The following is a 20,353-nucleotide window of genomic DNA, read 5'->3' as shown; positions in this document are numbered from 1 at the left end:
CATTCACATGGACCCCTCGGCCTCACCCCCCATGGGACTCAGGAGCAAGGGGAACCATATGAACATGAAGCACATGTTGTTTGCTGTGCTGGGGGGTAATAAAGTCCTAAAGAGAAATGTGTGATTTCCACCAAAGAGCCTTACTTATTATGTAGGGGCATCTGCACTGGCTCCTGGCTTTAAGAGGCTCTGAAACCGAGAGGGTGAACGGATGGCTAAATGACCAGCTGTAGTGAATCAGGAGAGGCAGCAGGAGATAGTGGGTAAGAGTATGGACTGTGGAGCCAAACTGCCTGGGTTCAGATCCTGGTTTTGTATGTATCACTCTGGGCAAAATGAATTAACTTGTCTGTTCTGATTTTTGTCATCTATAGAATATGGATTTGTCATTTATGAAATATGGATGAAAACAACAGGTGCCTCACAGGCACTATTAAATACATAAAGTGCTTGAATAGTGCTTGGTAGTCAGTCAGGTCTCTATCAGTGTTAGTTACGCTACTATAATGGTGATGTGGGCTAGACAGACGTTGATACAAAGAGCAGTCATAACTCAGGAGAAATCCAAACTGAGAAAGCCTGGGATAACCTTTGTCAAGGAGCTAACATTCCTTCTAGAGGACTCAAGGGAAAGGGCATTACATCAGAGGAAACAGCATTAGCGAAAGCCTAGAAGTATAAAACTATGGCATTTCTTAAAGACCAAGTATTAGTATGGCTCGAAGAGTGTGAGGGAGGAAATGGCCAGAGGTGAGTCATGAAAAGGTAGGTGGAATCACATCCTGAAGGGGTCTGTGCATCTCAAGCCTTACCGCTCAGCAAGCAGTTTCCCTAATACACTGTCTCCTTGGCTTGAATTGTCTTGATCTCCTTTGCCTCCCATAGTTTAAGATTCAACCAGGCTTCCCCTTCTCCAGTTAGCCATCCTTGAAATCCACAGCCAGTGTTAGCTTCTTTTCCTCTGTGCATCAGTTAGCATTTTTCCAATTGAAAATAACAGGAACCCAACCCAAAATGACTTAAGACAAAAAAGAACTTCTTTAAAATATGAACTCTTTAAGAAAGTAGATCTAATATTACTTTAGGTGAAGCTTGATCCATGATTCAAACAATGTGAAGAGGACTTGGTTTCTCTCTGGTTTTCTCTAGATGGTTCCATTCTCAGGAAGCCTCCCTCCACATGGCTGCAAGATGGCTACCAACAAATCCCAGGGCTACATCTTCCAGGGTCATTTCCCAGCATTCCATTAAAAAGTCCTGAGATTCAATCTGATTGGACTGGTTTGGGTCGCACGTTCACTCTGAACCAACCACTAAGGCCAGTGGAATGAGATGCGATGATTGACTTAAAGTTGGGTTACTGCCTTTCACCTTGGTTGGGAGCACAGCCCCACTAAGACCAGTAGAGAAAGAGGTGGAACTGCAATGCAAATTTGTACTAAAAATGGGACCGTTGAAGCAAGGATGAGAAAAGATTAGGTGGTAGACAACAAATGTCCACCACAGGTTTTATCACTCCTCTTATTACACGGCATTATTGCTCACTGTGCAGGTATTTATCTCCTCAACTAGATGGTGGGTTTCTTGAGGACAAGTGCCTGGTCTGAATTGATCTTTGTGTGCCCAGTGCCTATCATAGTACCTGACACATAGTAGGTGCTCAGTCAAATTTCAGTGAGTGAATGAAAGCTTTGCTAAGTGGATTAGACTTTCTCCTGTAGAAACTGAAAAAGATCACCGGAAGTTGTAAGTAAATTCAGAATGAATATACACAGTTTTGAGCTTAATAAAGATAGCTTTATGCCTAACAGACTGGCAAAGTCAATAAAGTTTGATAATACCTAGTATTATAAAGATGTGAGGAAATACACACTGTCAGACAGTGTTAGGGGAGATGCTGGTGACCCCTGAGGTTACTGCACAATTAGTTAAGTGGTTGCACCAGTCTCAATTTGTATATGGGGACACAGTGCATCCTCATCTTAATTTTTAAAATTCATTGTTTAGAATATAGTTGTTTACATGCTATTAAAATATCCTAAAAGGAAAATAGATAAAATGCTGTGGGGTAATGCAAAGGTTAGTGGACAGATTGCTGGCCCCAATGCTATCATTAAATAGCTGTGGCACCTTGTGCAAGGTTTGGATCTACAGTTGTCACATCTGCGAAGTGGGATAATGGTACTGTATTCCTTCATAATTTCATCGGGTTGTTAGGAGGATCAAGTGACATAAAATACTCTGTAAAGCACAGTAAGATGCTTTCAAAAAACAGCAAGCAGTTACTGTGGCCGAGGGGAGTGAGCAAGGGGAGTGGTCACATAGGAAGGACTGTAAATCTTCTGGGGAATGGCTAGGATTTTAGATGTATTCTCAGTAAGGTGGGGCATCATTTAACTACAGCTGCAACAATGCTGTGTAACAAAGCACCTCAAAACTCAGTGGCACACAACAGTAAGCATTTGTTTCTGGCTCATGTATCTGTGGGTTGGCCTGTGGTTAGCTGATCTAGCCTGGTTTGTCTCCAGGCTATATGTTGGGTTCACGCTCTGTTTTTCCTGCCTCTCACCATTCTTTAACACTGAGGACATGCCCAAGCCCAAATGTACATTTCAAGACCTATGTCTGCTCACATCCCATGGGTTAAAGCAAGTCGTATGTCCATGCCATGGTGTGGAGATACAGACACTGCTTCTAATAGAAGGCACTGTAAAATCACATGGCAAAGGGCTTGAAGATAGGGAAGGGTAAAGAAGTAGGGACATTAAGTCCACATCCCACATCTAAGAAAACTTTGCGGAATTGTGCAGAAAAGGTATATGACTTGCTTACATTTTAAAAAGACTACTCTAGCTGCTGTAAGAACAGACTAGAGGGGGGCAAAGGATACCCACTAGGTGGCTAATGGAATATCCTTGCCAAACCTTGGTATTGTCAGATTTTACATTTGCTTCCAACCTCAGTTCGGTGCAAAATGCTATCTAATGCTTGTTCTTAATTTGATTTTTGTTATAAGTCTAAACCTCAAAAGATGCAAAGATTGTTCAGTAGTTTGCTTATTGTTTTGTTTTGTTTTTGGTGAAAAAGTGAATCACAGCTGTTCTAAGCATAAGTTTTGTGGTTCAAGAAACCTAGGTTTGAATCAAAGCCCCTCCAGTTAGTAGCAATGTGACCTTGGGAAAATTACTTTTCTGCACTTTGGTTTTCTTTTCCGTATAAAGAGATTAATAATAATAATACCACCTCACTCAGGGATTGGTAAGAAGATCCCATGAGATAATGTATGTAAAATGCCATTTAGTGCTTGGCCATAAGGAGCAATTAACACCGTACATGTTACTATAATAAATATATTTATACTTCAATATTCAGTGCTATTGTAGTTAAATTACAGAGAACAAAGAAAGATTGTCACATTACCATAATTATGTCATATACCAGCTCTAGATAGCTTTAGAAACATTTCAATCATGAAACAGTTTCATAGCATGGAAATAAATCTACAGATAAAGGCACAACTAAATGAGTTAATATGTTTTTACAACATCACTCTATAAAAGGGGATATACTGTTTTATGTGAGGTTTAGCATATCATTATCCTTGGTTGAACTTCCTTCCTTGCAGGATATATGCTTGTTTGGTTTGCAAAAGACTTGGGAGGGGTGACTGGGCAGGCAGTCAAACCAAAAAAAAAAAAAAAAAAGGAAAAAAAGAAAAGAAAAAAAGAAAGAAAAAAATCCAAAGCCAAACTAGTCTCCTGAAGAAACAATAACAAAGCTTGAAGTGACCTGATTATACAGATACATCAATGAAATGAGACAAGGTACGCTCCGGTTATGTAATCTTCAAATTGCTACCTGTCATTGGGTAATCTTAATGGGGTTGCACAGGCAGTACGGCAAAAGGAATTCAAGTTACCCTTTGGGTGTGCACCTTCTGCTCCTTGGACAGGAGTAATCAACCAGAGGAAGACTTACACCATCTTCCTGTCTTCTTCCACTGTAAAGTGTAACGAATAGCATTTGCTTTTTTTTTTTTTTTTTTTTTTGCGGTACGCGGGCCTCTCACTGTTGTGGCCTCTCCCGTTGCGGAGCACAGGCTCCGGATGCACAGGCTCAGCGGCCATGGCTCACGGGCCCCGCCGCTCCGCGGCATGTGGGATCTTCCCGGACCGGGGCACGAACCCGCGTCCCCTGCATCGGCAGGCGGACTCTCAACCACTGCACCACCAGGGAAGCCCAGCATTTGCATTTTTAAACATTTAGCAAGTATTTGTTGAAAAGCCTGATACTGTGGGAGGAGCTAGGGAGTAAGAAGGACACAGCTGCTGCCCCCGTGGGCTCCCGAAGCAGAGGGAACCACACCATTAGGGCCGTCCTGAGTTGAGGGCTGTGTTTCTTGGGCAAGAGTCCTTGAGAACAAGACTGTGCCCAATTGCAACTTGAAAATCCTATGTATCTTCAAATCAGGCTAAAGTATTAAATTAACTTATCAGGAAGCATCAGCGTTTGAGAGAAAGAAAACGGGTTGTAGAGTCAGGAAGACTTTTTAAATCTGGCTTTAAATCTTAGCTCTGTCACTTCCTAGCTGTGTTACTTCGGTCATCTAATTTCTGGGCCTCAGTTTCCTCATCGGTAGAATGAGGTCGCTGACAGCATTTGCTCCATGGGATAATTGTGAGAATCTAAGAGATGAAGTGTCCAGCCTGCGATAAGTGTTTGGTAGAGGAATGCTGTCAAATAGGAATATATTACTGACTTCTCATGGTAGTGGGAGGAAAACACTCAGGGGTAACTGCCAGAGGTGGTGTGGGTCAGTGCAAGAGCCCTGGCATAGACTGGCAGGGGTCAGGTCCAAGTACTGCCTCTTCCAGCAGTGTGACTTTCCTGGCTGTATTATATAGTCCAAACTTCAGTTGCCTCTTCTGTGAAATGGGAGTAATAATGTTATCTTCCTTGTGAGTTTGTTTTGATGTTTTGTTTGATGTTTAAATGATGTCAAAAGCTGAGAGCAATGCCTGGCACATAGAAAGTGCTCAATAAATGTTAGCCTTTGTTAGCATGAGGCTGGCAGGATGGCGTGATGATCCTCTGTACTCAGGGTCCGTGATTCTCTTACTGAGAAGGCAGACACACTGGAAGTGGAACAGTGTGGTTAAGGGCATGGACTTTGGTACAAAAAGCCTGAATTCACATTTTGCCTCTGTTCTTTGCTTGGTGACCTCTCTAAGCCTCAGTTACTTCATTTGTTAACTGGGCATACTAATAGTACCGATAACACTGGGTCTTGTCTTTTTTTCAGGGTTAAATGAGTCAAATTAAACATTTGCAGTTGGTACATAGTAAGTGCTTAGTACACGTAAGCTATTATTATTGCCTTAGAATCCATCATCGTTATGGACAAGGGGTTCATGGTTTGACATAGAACATGCAAAGACAAGTGGCCAAACTTTCAGTGGGTTTTGCTACTCAATAAAATCTTTATTTTCTGTAACTTTACCAGTGAGAAAATCTTTAGAAACAAGAATTTCCCAACCCACCCATATCAGACCAGACATGGAAAGGACATTAGCAACAGAACATACAAGGCTTTCATGTGAGGGTGAAGAAATCCAAATTAGAGACCTGAAGGGTCATGGCCAAAGTCTTGAAGCCATTTCATAGTGGACGTGGACTTGAACCCAGTTCTCCTGTTGTTCAACCTCAGGGGATCCCTGAAGAGAGCAGTTCAAAAACCAGTGTGAGGGATTTCCCGGGTGGCGCAGTGGTTAAGAATCCTCCTGCCAATGCAGGGAACACGGGTTCAAGCCTGGTCTGGGAAGATCCCACATGCCGTGAAGCAACTAAGCCCGTGAGCCATAACTATTGAGCCTGTGTGCCACAACTACTGAAGCCCGCGCGCCTAGAGCCCATGCTCTGCAAGAAGAGAAGCCACCACAATGAGAAGCCCATGCACCGCAACGAAGAGTAGCCCCCGCTGGCTGCAGCTAGAGAAAGCCTGCACGCAGCAACGGAGACCCAATGTATCCAAAAATAAATAAATAAATTTATTAAAAAACCCCTGAAAACCAGTGTGAAACAATCATGGAAAACATAGAGTAAGAGATTTGGGGTGACTGAATGGGGAGGAAAAAGACTCTTGTGCTCCCTTTCTATCCAGTTTTGAGGTGCTAGGCAGTTTAGGCTAATGATTAAAAGTAGAAGCATAGGGCTTCCCTGGTGGCGCAGTGGTTGAGAGTCTGCCTGCCGATGCAGGGGACGCGGGTTCGTGCCCCGGTCCGGGAGGATCCCACATGCCGCGGAGCGGCTGGGCCCGTGAGCCATGACCGCTGAGCCTGCGCGTCTGGAGCCTGTGCTCCGCAACGGGAGGGGCCCCAACAGTGAGAGGCCCGCGTACTGCAAAAAAAAAAAAAAAAAAAAAAAAAAAAAAAAAGAGTAGGAGCATAAGTGTGACGTCAGATGGAGTCCAGAGCTATTGTATTTCTGTCTGCGAAAACTTGGCTGAGTTGCTTAACTTCTACAAGCCTCAATTTCTACATCTGTAAAATGTACCCAATAATAGTACCCCTAGCAAGGATAGAATGAGCTATTTGTAATGTGCTTAGGATAAATTGTGATAAATTAGAGTAGGCGAAGGGATGTGATCAGCTTTGTCATTTGGAAGAATAACGTGGAAAAGTGGGCTGGATGAAGGGGAAACCATTTGATACAACATGCGTGAATTCTCTGTTCATGGAAGTCTTTAAGAAATCAGATCCCCTTGCTTCCATTTTCTATTTTTTTATTTTATTTTTAATATTTATTTATTTGGCTGTGCCGGGTCTTAGCTGCGGCATGGGGGATCTTTAGTTGCAGCATGCAGACATGCGGGATCTAGTTCCCTGACCAGGGATTGAACCTGGGCCCCCTGCATTGGGAGCACAGAGTCTTAACCACTGGACCACCAGGGAAGTCCCTGCTTCCACTTTTTAAATACAAGGTTTTTATTTCTTTTTTTTAAAGTGCTGATTCATAGTGGGAATTATAGGTCTAAAATATTCTGTCTACATCTTTAGGAAGCCAGTCATTCATTCCATTATTCTGCATTAAAAAAAAATTTTCGTTATTCACCACTGGAGTACCCAAGCTGGACTTTGAGATGGTGGCTCTTTACTCCCTGATAATTTATGCCAAAGACGATCAAGGGGCAACAGCCTCACAGACCATTTTAATCCAGATTGCAGTTGTGAATGAGACACCCATCTTCATCGGATCCCTTGCTCAAAGAGACCAAGGTACAGAGCTCTTCTCTTGAGGAAGGAAGGACACTGTGGACATATGTATGTCGGCATCATGCCCTGTGTCCTCTAGTAGTGTCACGGTTATAAGAGTGATAAGGTGAATAATGATAACAAAAATACTGATACACGACTGCCACTTACAGGGCGCCATGTAGCAGGCACTGTGCTAAGAGCAACAGATGGATCAGTTTATTTAATGCTGAGAGCACTGGAGGTTTATTTAATGCTGAGAGTTACTTACTCTTTCTAATCCTTAGTAAAATGGAAATAATAGTCACCAATGGTTTTGAGTGCTTAGCAGTTATAAGCACTCATGAAACGTTCAATATTGTTTTTATTTAAATGTATATACCTCTTTGCTCTATACCTGATACATGATAGATACTTGATAAACGATGTCTATTATTATTATGATGATGATTAATGGGAATCACCCTATAAAAACATCTGTACGGAGCAAGCACAAGGCATTGTTTGACCTAAGATCCAGGATTGAATGAGGAGTTTCTGGACGTCTATTTTACATTTTCTGGCAGTTACTGAGATTGATGTCCTAGAAGACACTGCCCCTGGTGCAGTCATTTACAGGGCAGCGGCCAAGGATCCAGAGGATGCTGTTTTCAAGGTAATTCATGCTTTGGGGCAGAGACTATCAGTGCCTGGTGGTTTTATGAGTGACTGTGTTCACAAGTAGAGTCATGGAGATAACCAGATCAATTATGCCCACACTTCATGTTCCAAACATAACTCTTGCCTCAATTATGAGGACATTTCAGGGGAAAATGAAAGAAGGCTGGGTTGTCTGGGTCATTTCTTCCCTTCTGGTGCGTTTCACTGTGCGCAGGCAGGCCCAGCCTGATCCTTAGGTAACTTTTGTCAAAAGATGCCAAGCATTTCATTTCATTCTTGGGGATTTTGGCTACACAGACTGCTGCGAAACAGTACAACTTCCTGGCAGAATTAACTTGTATTTCAAAGCACTAGGTCTGGTCCTCAGGCTTGATAACGCCCCAAGAATGAACTTATTTAGAATAGGTGTCCTCTAGGTACAGATACCACGGGAGGGGGATGAAACTGTGGATTTTGTGCCAAGAGACTTGGATTTAAGTCCCAACTTTACTGCTCTAAGTCTTTTTTTTTTTACGGTACGCGGGCCTGTCACTGTTGTGGCCTCTCCCATTGCGGAGCACAGGCTCCGGACGCGCAGGCTCAGCGGCCATGGCTCACGGGCCCAGCCGCTCCGCAGCACGTGGGATCTTCCCGGACCAGGGCACGAACCCGTGTCCCCTGCATCCGCAGGCGGACTCTCAACCACTGCGCCACCAGGGAAGCCCTGCTCTAAGTCTTTTACACGCCTGCTTCTCTGCTTTAGCTGTAAAATTGGGAAAATGATATCTGCTTTGTCTTCTCTCATACTGCTTTCTCTCGCGTTATAATGGACTTAAAAGTAGTTTTTCAACTGTAAAATATCTTCCAAATGACAGGATTTATATTACTGTCTTAATTTTGATGTCATATGGAATCGTTATGACATTATTAGGCTGTAACATTTTTAGCTAATGGATTGATAGACAAGAATATCACGGCCTTAAATTTTTAATGTTGTACGACTTTTCTAAATTGGTGAAAAATTAGAGAATTGTTCATGCTGATGCTGTACTTTCAACATTTACAATTTACTGGTAATGCTACTGGGTCCTTATCCAAGGCAACTTGTCTTTTACAAAATTTTCTTTAAACAATAGATGGTCACTAATATCTGAGGCATTGTCCGTATGGTTTTATAAGGTATTGAACACACTCAAGTAATTACACGAATGAACACTGCTGTTGTCAAGTTCCCCCCCCCCCACACACATTTGTCTTATCCTCCTCCCAAGAGCACAAAACCACATCCAGGATGGGACTGGAAAGGTCACAGCTTCCTTTACAACATGCAATTAAGCCACCTAATCATGCATATTGCTCCAAATCAACCTATTCAAGATTATAGTGTTGAGTCCAGCACTGAGCAACTCCAGCCACACGGGCACCAGATATCATATTGCAATTGCTTCCCTGGTGTTCTGCATGGCAGGTCACCCACCATGTTGACATTTTAGTGTGGAAAACACATCACAGTCCAATAGGGCTTAGCTGTGACTTTAATATGCAATCACAGTGACTTACTAGCCAGTGAATGAAAGTAATTCATTTCACATGAAAGACTCCCAAATGCCTGGTCGTAGAGATTAAATGCTTTTGGCCCTGACCCTATACTTTTCTCAGAAGAGAATTGGTTGCTGGGCCATATGTGGAAGTCTCATGCAATGTTCCTTGTGAATCTTACAAAACATGGAATGACATTTCAGTGTTGATATAGGCCGTGGAAACTTACAGTTAGATCCACTCCTACACACATCCTTCTAACACAGGAGATCAGACCAGATGTGTTATTCAAGTATTCATGACTGGGCAACAACTTTCATTTGCATTTGACTTCACATCGGTTCAGAGAAAAACTGGTTCTAATCTGGGAAAGAGCTTACCACTCTTTGGAGTCTGGTGTATGATGATAATAATAATGACATTAATAACTGTTAAGTGTTTATCAGGTGACAGGCATATATCTTATATCATTGAATCCTTGTGTTAATCCCTGAAGCAGATACTACTGTCTATTATGATGTTAAGTAATGGATCAATAAGCTAATGTATTATGCCCTTAATTTATAGATGAGCACCATTAGGCTAATAGGATTAAGCAATTGGCCTAAAAAATAGTGTAGTTAAAATTCAAACCCATGTTCCTTTTGCTCTAAAGCCAGTGTGTTTCTTCTCATACTACCAAAACCATACCAAAGTATATTCCACCAAACACAAGTCCCACCAGATGCTCCAAGAGAAAAATAAAACATCCTATGATCAAATGATTCAGGGAAGTGATGTCTACTTATCTCCTCTGCATTCGCAATACCCAGCATATTAAATGCCCTGAGGAGTTCTCTAATAGAGAGATGTTTGTTTAATCTGATTTGTTGTAATTATTAGTCCATAGTACTTTTTTAAATGAAATGTAACACCTGTTAACTTTTCATGTATCGAGCACCCCACAGGGTAGAAAGATTATACTAGATGCTGCTGTAAGATTGACAAAACGTGACATATCTCTGGGGTCGTTATAATGATGAAAGAGGAAATTCTAGATGAAGACTTGGCCCACAATAATTAATGTAACACGAGTGGATTTTTATATATCTAGACTCACTATGTTCCAGGACTAAGATTTTTCATGCTGTACCACCATTGCTACCATACATGTTCAAAGATCCCTGAAACTCTGGTTCTTAGAGATAGAAAAAGTAAGACCTCTTATCCTGAACCAGCTGAAAATCAAAGACTTTTCTTGGACCCATCAGGAGGAACCAGCACTCCAAAATGTGGATAGACTGGTGAAACCCAAGAGTCACAGCCAATTTCTGCTTATTTGGAGCAGAAACTGCTAGAGCCATAAGCAGGTACAAAGACTTCTCATGGTAATTCTGATGACTTGCTGGAGGCTGAAGGTAGACTACCATGAGACAAAGTGCTGGGTGCCACAGTCTTAGGCGGACCCCACACTTTCATAGTTTTTACCACCAGGAACTCCACTAATTAGGTTTTCACAGTGAAGATTCAAAAAATATCACCTGTGTCTTGCGGCGAGCGAGAGAGAGAAAAGAATCATTGTGAAATAAACCCAGAGCTTTCTCCTAACAAAGCCTACTCTCTTGGAGAGAAGAATTTTCCTGAACCTCATCTCATCTGGATACACACACATACACACATGCCCTTAGGCAAATCATATTCAAAGTTCAGAAACCCAAAGACAAAGAGAAAATCTTGATAGAAGCCACAGGAAAATGAACACCACACCTGAAGAGGAACAAAGGTAAGAAATACAGCAGACTTCTTGTTAGAAACTATGCAAGCAAAAAGAGAGTGGAGTGAAATATTTTAAATGCTCAAAGGAAAAAAAAAATCAACAAGAAGTCTATATCCAGTGAAATTGTCCTTCAAAAGCCAAAGAGGAATAAAGACTTTTTCAGCTAAACACAAACTGAGGAAATTGATTACCAGCATGCTTGACCTGCAAGAAATGTCAAAGGAAGTTCATCAGTAAGAAGGAAAATAATGTAGGTAAAAAACTTGGATCTACATAAAGAAAGGAAAAGCATGAGAGAAGAAAGAAATAAAGGTGAAATAATTTTCGATTTTTAGTTCACTAAAAGATAATTTTATTTAATAGTAACAATGTAGTAGAAGATTATAGCATATTGTTAAGTGAAATGAAAGTCAGCAGTATCACAAGCAGCAGGAGAGAGGAATCGGGAATACCCTGGTATAAGCTACCTATACTGTTATTGTTGCAGTTTCTAGAAAGCAATATAGTGTTATGTGAAGCTACATTTAGGTTAGTTAAAAATGTACATTAGAGGGGATTCCCTGGTGGCGCAGTGGTTGGGAGTCCGCCTGCCGATGCAGGGGACACGGGTTCGTGCCCCAGTCCGGGAGGATCCCACATGCCGCGGAGCGGCTGGGCCAGTGAGCCATGGCCGCTGGGCCTGCGTGTCCGGAGCCTGTGCTCCGCAACGGGACCGCAACGGGAGAGGCCACAACAGTGAGAGGCCCACGTACCACAAAAAAAAAATAAAATAAAATAAATTAAAAAAAATGTACATTAGAAATTGAGGCAATAACAAAAAAATTAAGACGTGAAACTGATATGCTACTAAAGAAGACAAAATGGAATCATATAAAATGTTCAGTTAAAACAAAGAGGGAAACAACAAAGGACAATTGCAATGAATAGAAAACAGTTACAAATGTGGTAGATATGAATTCAACTAATATAAATGGTCCAAATGCATCAATTCAAAGACAGAGATTGTCAGAGTGGATGAAGACAAAAACAAAAACCAAAAAAAGGCCCAACTATATAACGTCTGTAAGAAACATACTTTAAATATAAAAACACCAACAGGCTCAAAGTAAAGGGGTAGAAAAAGAAATACCATGTTAACAGCAATTCCTGGAAAGCTGGAGTAGCTATATTAATTTCAGACAGAAAGTGGGGAGTAGGCAGCTAGGGAATTTCCAGAAAGGGCAAGTCAGCAATATCTGGGGTCCATCTAGGGATGATTAAAAAATGGCTGCAGATAGAAGATCCCCCTTCTTTCCCACCCCATAGTACTGAAATCCCTTGGTGACTTGAAGCTGACCCTACTCCTCCGCGCAGAGGTCTTTCCAATGCTTCCCTGGGTCTCCACTGTACCCCAACTCTCCATGTCACACTCCATCCATATTACCAACCCCTCCCCCCATGTGACCATCTTAACCTTCCTGGTTCCATGGTGGTGGGAGTAGTGGTGGTAAGGGGGTTGCATGTGGCTTTTTCTATTATCTATTACATAGAGAGGCAGTTTTAGAAACCTATGTACATTGTCTCAATTCAATTTTGCTTTAAGAATCCTACTTCCTGGGGAAGTAGAGATGCCTCTGACTGTCATGAACAGAAAGTAGCAGGGAGAGAGCTATCTTGCTCAACATGTGTTCTGTCTTTTCCTTTCTTCATGGTGAAATAAACTTATTCCCTCAGAGTTAGTTTTCAGAGTACTATGTTGTGCCTTACTGTGTCTATCAAAACAGTTAATTAGTAGCTTGTAAAAATAAGCCCTGGCTTTGAGGACAAGAAACGGCGGGACAGTGGGAGAGATGAGAGTAGGGTTGAGGGTGAGAAGGATGAAAGTTAGATAAAATGGTACTATTTTCGTGAAATAAGATTTAATCACTCTATTTCAAGGTAAAATATCTCATACAAGGTATTCCAAAGTTAGTGACAAATCTTAGAATATAGATCTTGGATATATATGGTCATTTCATTAATAAACTTTTACTTTCTTTTGGGCATTATGTAATAGGATAAGGAAATAATCAGCTAACTAAACCAGCATACTAATAACTTGCTGGAAAGATTTTTTTTTTTAATTCCAATAAAGAATAATTTCTGGAAGTTTCACGGTAGCCCTTTAAAGATAAAAGATATACCATTTAGGGGCTTCCCTGGTGGCGAGGTGGTTGAGAGTCTGCCTGCCGATGCAGAGGACACGGGTTCGTGTCCTGGTCCGGGAGGATCCCACATGCCGCGGAGCGGCTGGGCCCGGGAGCCATGGCCGCTGAGCCTGCGCGTTCGGAGCCTGTGCTCCGCAACGGGAGGGGCCACAACAGTGAGAGGCCCACGTACCGCAAAAAAAAAAAAAAAAAGATATACCATTTAATGACAAAAAGAAATCTGTTTCTATGGTTTTATTATTTTTCCCTCTGATATGTATAATGAATTATTGCAGCCCACAGATTTTATATGGAAATAAATAATATTTTCCGTTCAGTCAAGTATATTGACTGAAAGCCGACGATGGTCAGATTTTTATGGTAAAGTGATATTTGGATCTTCTAAGAGGCATAATTAGTGATGGAATCATCAAAAGACTCAACAGTTATATTGCAGTAGAGCTTATAATTACGGACCTGAGGATTTTAATTATATACTCCTATGGTATAACTCAGCTGTAAAAATAAACATTAAAGGGAGAAAAAGATCAGTCTATTGAGTTAGAAACCAGAATATGTAAATTTTGCTTTATAATTTGGGGTGGCAATTCTGGTTTTAATGGCCTGTTTTTAAGTATAATCATTTTAGGGAAAAGGCCCATGTTTCCTTTGGATAGCATCTACACTTTCAATTTTTTAAGTTTCATTTGTGTGTGGGGGGCATTCCTACAACTCAATAGCAAAAAACCCCCTAATGACCCAATTTAAAAATGGGCTGAGGAGTTGAACAGACATTTTTCCAAAGACATACAATGGCCAGAAGTCTATAAAAAATGCTCAATGTCACTAACCATCAGGGAAATGCAAATCAAAAACACGAGTTATCATCTTATAAGGGTCAGTATGGCTGTTATAAAAGAAAACAACAACCACCAAACAAACAAAAACAAAGACAGCAAGTACTGGCAAGGATGTGGAGAAACTGGAAAGCTTGTACCCTGTTGATGGGGATGCACAATGGTGCAGCCACTATGTAAAACAGTGCGGAGGTTCCTCAAAAAATTAAACTACACATGATTTAGCAATCTCACTTCTGGGTATGTATCCAAAAGATTTATTTCTGCGTTGCTCCAATGGCCTGGTCTTCTACCCTAACCTCACCTTAAAATTTCATCTCTTTGTGACACCAAGAGAAAGGGTTAAATCCTACAATATGACATTCTTGTCAAGTTCTGGTATGTGATGAAATATATCGTTTTGGCATATACTAGCTAAATGAATTTGAGAATTGAGATAATTATCTGGGTTATTCAAGCTAAAGAAAAACTTTGCTTAGAATAGTATATAATTGGGGAAAACAGTGATTTTAAGAAAAGCTTTAATTGCCTAGAAAAAAAATCTTTAATTCTCCACACAAAAGGCAGATGTTTGGAGAAAACCACAGTCATATTTTTAATAAATATTTTTTTGGAGTATTTACTTTGTAATTACATCACTTGCACCATCCTCCACAAGATGGCATGCAAGTTTGTAACATACTTTAGCCAGTAGTCATGCTCTTGCTAAATGATCTTGTAACAATTACATTGACTCACATCAGACAAGTTAGTTTTTTGCCTTACAATTAGCAATGTTTTCAATAGGTAAAGACCATTGCCTTTCAGAGATGCATATCAAAATGTAATTATTTGAAGAATGTGTGAATAGAAATCAGTAATTTAAGTCTATTCATACAAGGCAATTGAAGATTTGGCCATGACTAGCCTATTCAAAGTCCACGTTGTATTGAAGTTTCAAGAAAAGACAAAACAAACAAAAGTGTTCTGCTGTTCATGTTCGAAAAGACATTTTTATGAGACTGAGAAAGGAATTGTAAATAAAATATTTGGGTTTTGGAGGATTTATTTCGTTCTTTTAAAGTATGCCTGAAAACATTTCCTGGGACAACTGGGAAGCAGCATGTCGATTTATCTGAATGTTACTGTGGTTCTTTACCTTTGCGGCAATAATATAGTCACTTGGGATGCTTTAATAAAACACAGATGCCAGGTTCCCTCCTCAGACTAAATCAGAATCGCTGGAGGTGGGATCCAGGCATCAGTGTTTTTAAAAACTTGCCCAGGCAATCTAGTGCTATCTTAGATATCAAAGTTCTCTGAGAGTACCTACTGTGATTGCCTTCTCATTTGCTTGTGGCAGGCATCACTAATCGAACGTGACACTTTTCCAACCGGAGCTCGTGGTCTTTCTCAGTAAAATGCTCTGGGTAGCCCTTACCAATCAATTCAGAGTTGAAATGAATCCTACTTGCTATCAGAATTATCAAAGAATATGGGACAGTGAACTGTTCCGTGGAAGGTGATGGGTTTCTTAATATGGTAACTATCTCTGCTCTCTAGCCTGAGTCAGCCGAACAATTGTTTTCGGCTGCTTGTAACAGAGGACGTTTTAGAGACTGTAGGGGATAATAGCCACACTCTTCCCAGATCTCCTTGGATACCTTTGTATCTTTTCTGTGTGATGCTCCCCGCTTGCTTCCGCCAACTTCAATGTGTTTTTGCTTCCTTCAGCAAGAGGAGGACGGTCCTTGGACTTTTCTTGCACTTCCAAGGGCAGGAAGCACCTGGGAATTTCCATCTCTCTGGGGTAGCCCTTAACCACTGAATGAGGGGTGCAAGGGTAGGAAAGCCCCATCTCCTTTTCTGTGAGTGGGGAAGACTCAGGGGCATGAGGTCCCCTCCACAGCTTCCCTGTGGCATCAGGCTGAAACTGCTTCTGTGGGCTTTGGAGGTAGCAATTTGCTTGGCTTCCTCCCCTTCTCTGTCCTGTTTCCCCAACTTCCACTTTAGTCTTCCTGGAGTACTTAATGAATAAATCTCTTGCACAGAAATTTTCACCTGTGGATCAGTTGCTGGGGAATCCCTAAGACAGAGGCTAAAATTTAAGGCCACTGGACTCTAGGAGCATCTATATAAACCATTCTTTAAATCATGCAGAGTTAACCCATCTGGTGGAAACCTGTGAAAGAGTGTGTGTGGTAACTAACTCTGCTTTCTAGTACAAGTTGGCCCAACAATTGTTTTCAGCTGCTGTAGCAAAGGAAGTTCTAGAGGCAGTATGAGATAATATCCATGCTCTTCCCAGATCCCCTTGGATACCTTTGTACCTTTCAGTGCATGAAAAATGTGGGACCTAAATAGACTACTGATGGGTGAGAAGAGGTAGGATGTGCTGTATCAATAGATCTCAGACGTGACTGCACCGTGAAGATATCCAAAGAGTTTCGAAAAATACTGATGCCCAGATGACCCCCCCCGCCCCCGCCCAGAGATTCTGATTTCATTAATCTGGGATGTGGTCTGAACATTGGCATGTTTAAAGTTCCCCAAGTGACTGTGCTGTACAGCCAAGGTTGACAGTCACTCTAAAAGAACCAACTTTAGGGTACCTAGAAGTCACTCTTGTCAGCCTGTTAAAAATTTACATTCCCAGGCTTCCCTGCCCCAGGTATTCTGAATCAAGTAGGTCTGCGTATCTAATAAACACTTTTGGAAATTTCGTCCATATATAAAAGTAGAGAGAACAGTGTAATGAATTCCCACTGAATCCCAGTTTTAACGGTTGACTCGCGGATGAAGGTTCTTAATGCGTAGGTGGTCCTTGAGCCACAGGCCGAGAAACATTGCAAGATGGTTTGTAAAGTTAGCTTTTCAGATGCTGTAACTGCTACCAGGTGTATAATAAATACCTGGGCAAGTCCGCTGGGAACATCTGGCTCGGTCCCGGGATGGCAAATCTGTTTCAACTTGCATACCCTCTCTGATGGATAGAGAAGGCTTCTGAGGCAGAGTCTAGGTTCAACCAGCAAAGATACCATGATCAGCACTTCATTAAAGGTCTGTAACTTTAGCTAGCCACTGGGACAATGTGTTAGACATGGTTAATAAGGCTTTGTTCTAGAAAGAATGAGGGCTCTAATATTCCAGTGTAAGTGTACAGGTAGCAAACTATTCCTATTGTTTATAAAGTGAATGTAACGGAGTGCTCTAATAGGACTGAAATGCAAGGTTATACTAACATAATTAATGTTCAGTCTAGAATCATATCCTTTATAGTTTGAAAATATTTTCTTGAGAATGTGTCTCTCTTATAAAAAGGTTTTGTAGGTGATCTGTGATTAGCCAGTATTTGTGCTTTAAAAACATCACAGAATGTCTTGTTATGAAAACATTTAGATCATACTTCTGTACTAATTTCCTTCAAGAAAATATTACCTTGGGACAAACTATTAAGTTCACACAGTATTTCAGCAAAGAGTTCAGATTCTAATGTCAGCTAGCCTAGTGGACCAGGGCTCGAACCCGTGTCCTCTGCATTGGCAGATGGATTCTTAACCACTGCGCCACCAGGGAAGCCCCACATTTGTTTTTATTAACACAGAAAAATCCAGAAGAATCCTGTCACTGCTCCTGAAGCACGGAGGCCCTAACTCTCTTTGCTGGGCTTGGCCTGTAGTTTGGGCTCTGACATTTCTAATCCCTGAGCTTCTCTGAGAGCAAATAGTCATGAACAAGCCTTTCAGAGAAGGGAATAAACTGGATTTTGAAGGTAAGTCCATCCAGAAGGACGTAAAGCTCCCCTTGCCATACTTCCCCCCCCATGAGATGTTGTCATAATTCTGAACCTGGGATGAGACTGCCATTGTTATTCTTATGGCTGAGATACTTCTGTACCAGTTGATGGTGGTGTTATAGACAAAATGGAGAAAAATGAATCTAAGGTGCCTGGTTCCGCAGGGAGTTAATTTCTCATCCCTTGGACTAACTTCCTGTGCTGGGGATCGTTCATTTCGGTGGCTTTCCCAGTGATGGCCCTGGCTGCCTAGCAACCGTCAGCTCCAACCTTCTCCGAACGATGGCAGCTGTTCATAAAAGTGCCATCGATTTTTTTAAAGACCGTTTCATTTTATGAAAAATTAAACCTCATAAAAATACAGCTTCCCGCTATACGTTGTTCCCAAACAACTGTTGACAGCTCTGTAATGTAGAAATTGAATTGAGAACTGCCAATTCTTGAGTCGTTACACACATAAATGCGGGTGTCTTTCAAATAATCATGTATTTTTACATATAACCAGTGCTTTTGAGCACTCTCAAGTAATGTAACTACCAGCCATCCTTCGTCCTTCCACCATGAAATGGGCATCATTATTCCTCTGTTTGCCCAAAAGTAAGTATTGATTTTCCTGCAGTTCCTGAATGCTAATTTCTACAACATTGTTCTACAGAAAAAGCAGAACTCAATTCCATCTTATTTTTATGTGTAGAAATGGATGGTATGAATTTAAATTCATCAGAACACTGTGATTCATCAGAAAATCAATAAATTTAAAAGGTCACAAATGTCTCCAAAAGATTTTTAGGCAGCTTTGCAATCCTTCTGGGTTTAGTCTTCTCTATTAAATTATCTCTGGGTCTACACAATTATTAAACCAGTAGTGCTTGGTATAATTAACTACTGATATTAATCCTCCCACGGATTTTTTTTTTTTTGCCCCAGCTTTTTCTAATCATTTGATTCTTACCTATTCTAGAAACCTTGACCACACCTACCCTCGTTGGCAAAAAACAAAAACAAAACAAAGAAAGCATTTTTCTTGGGGATGCAGTGTGGTGAGCAAAGAGGCATTATGGAAAGCTCAGCTCTCAGACTGGAGGCAAGCCACTTGAATTTTCTAAGCCTCAGAATTCCTATCTGTGAAATGGGGAATACTATCAGTATCTATGGCAGAGCTGTGATCAGTAAAAGACAATGTATTTGCAGCATTTAACAGAAAACTAGAAGATAGTATAAATGAGAGTCAAAGAAAAAAACAACTTAATAAAGGACTGCCTGTACCTACACACATAAAATGAGATGAACAGACATCCTAATATTTCCGTTTTCCCCTTCCACAGCTCTGTCCCCCAAGTCCCCCTCCCCCGACAAAAAGTGTACCTTCAGCACCACCAAATGAACACAAAATAATCTCTAAGTTCTCATTAGACAGTCATCATGTTTTTCTAAATCTAACTCTTTTTTAATTTTAGCTTTGGTTGGAGTGTGAAAAATGTTCAGATAACATAGGGAATGTATTGTATTAGGAAAATCTAGTTTTAATATTTAAGGGCAAATGATCTGGCTTGAAGTCAGTTGACTGGAGTACAATTTCATCATCATCATCATCACTGGCAAACATTTAAGGAGGATCTTCTCATGTGGGGTGGGGGGGAGGGAGGGGGTGGCCCAGAGCACAAAGAGATTTCAGTCCTGGTTTTTGCAGGTGGGCGTAACCTAGCTATGTCAATGTCCCTGCAATATTTTCCTTTCTCTTTCCTGTCCAATAAACAGTACTTCCTTTCCTCGCAGGGCTCTGGCTTCACAATCGACAGCACTGGAACAATTTCTACATCAGCAGTTTTTGATTTTGAGCACGAAGCTAGAAGGTAAATACTGCTACTGGCTTTTCATTTACTCAAAATGCCTGCCCTTTGGTTCATATTTCCCTTTTCAAGAGTATTTCACCCCATCTGGCCTTAATGTGCTCCCAAATGAGGATGCTTTTGGCATTGCCTTAGATATGAAATCATCATCTAAACTGTAATTGCACAATTACTGGTTTAGGTATAGATGTGGCTAATCTGGCCTTTCTCTGAATCATCCACTTTCTTCAGCTCTAAGCAACAAGGTGATTTCGGTGATGGCGTTTGTGACCTGCCATAGAAGGCGGTGGGGACTTCCCTCCAGATGGCTGGGACACAGAATCCATTTACGATGTAATCCAGCAGCTTTGAAAAGTTAATGGACTGACAATTTCTCCTTATTTCCTCCATATCTGCTGAAGGGGATTGGTTCATAGTTATTATTTCTACTTTTATAATGTTTTTTATGACCACCCTTTTCAGTCTCATGTTCTGCATCTACGTGCTCTACGGGAAAACAAAATGGACCTTTAAACCATTCCA

The 20,353-nt window shown here is 41.1% G+C and overlaps 1 protein-coding gene across 1 annotated transcript in view; it reads left to right on the top strand.

Annotated features, from left to right (window-relative positions):
- Positions 1-740: 740 nt before the first annotated feature.
- LOC307192970 (cadherin-related family member 3-like) overlaps positions 741-20,353 on the top strand; it is a gene marked incomplete at both ends in the record, with an annotated part of 35,399 nt that continues 15,786 nt past the window's right edge. Inside the window, 4 exon segments of the mRNA XM_079934345.1 lie at positions 741-750; positions 7,056-7,274; positions 7,817-7,905; positions 19,740-19,834. Coding sequence (XP_079790471.1) covers positions 741-750; positions 7,056-7,274; positions 7,817-7,905; positions 19,740-19,834 — 413 coding nt within the window.

This window comes from Stenella coeruleoalba (assembly GCF_951394435.1).
Source record: "Stenella coeruleoalba genome assembly, chromosome: 10".
NCBI lineage: Eukaryota > Metazoa > Chordata > Mammalia > Artiodactyla > Delphinidae > Stenella > Stenella coeruleoalba.
This window is presented reverse-complemented; position numbering and strand designations above follow the sequence as displayed.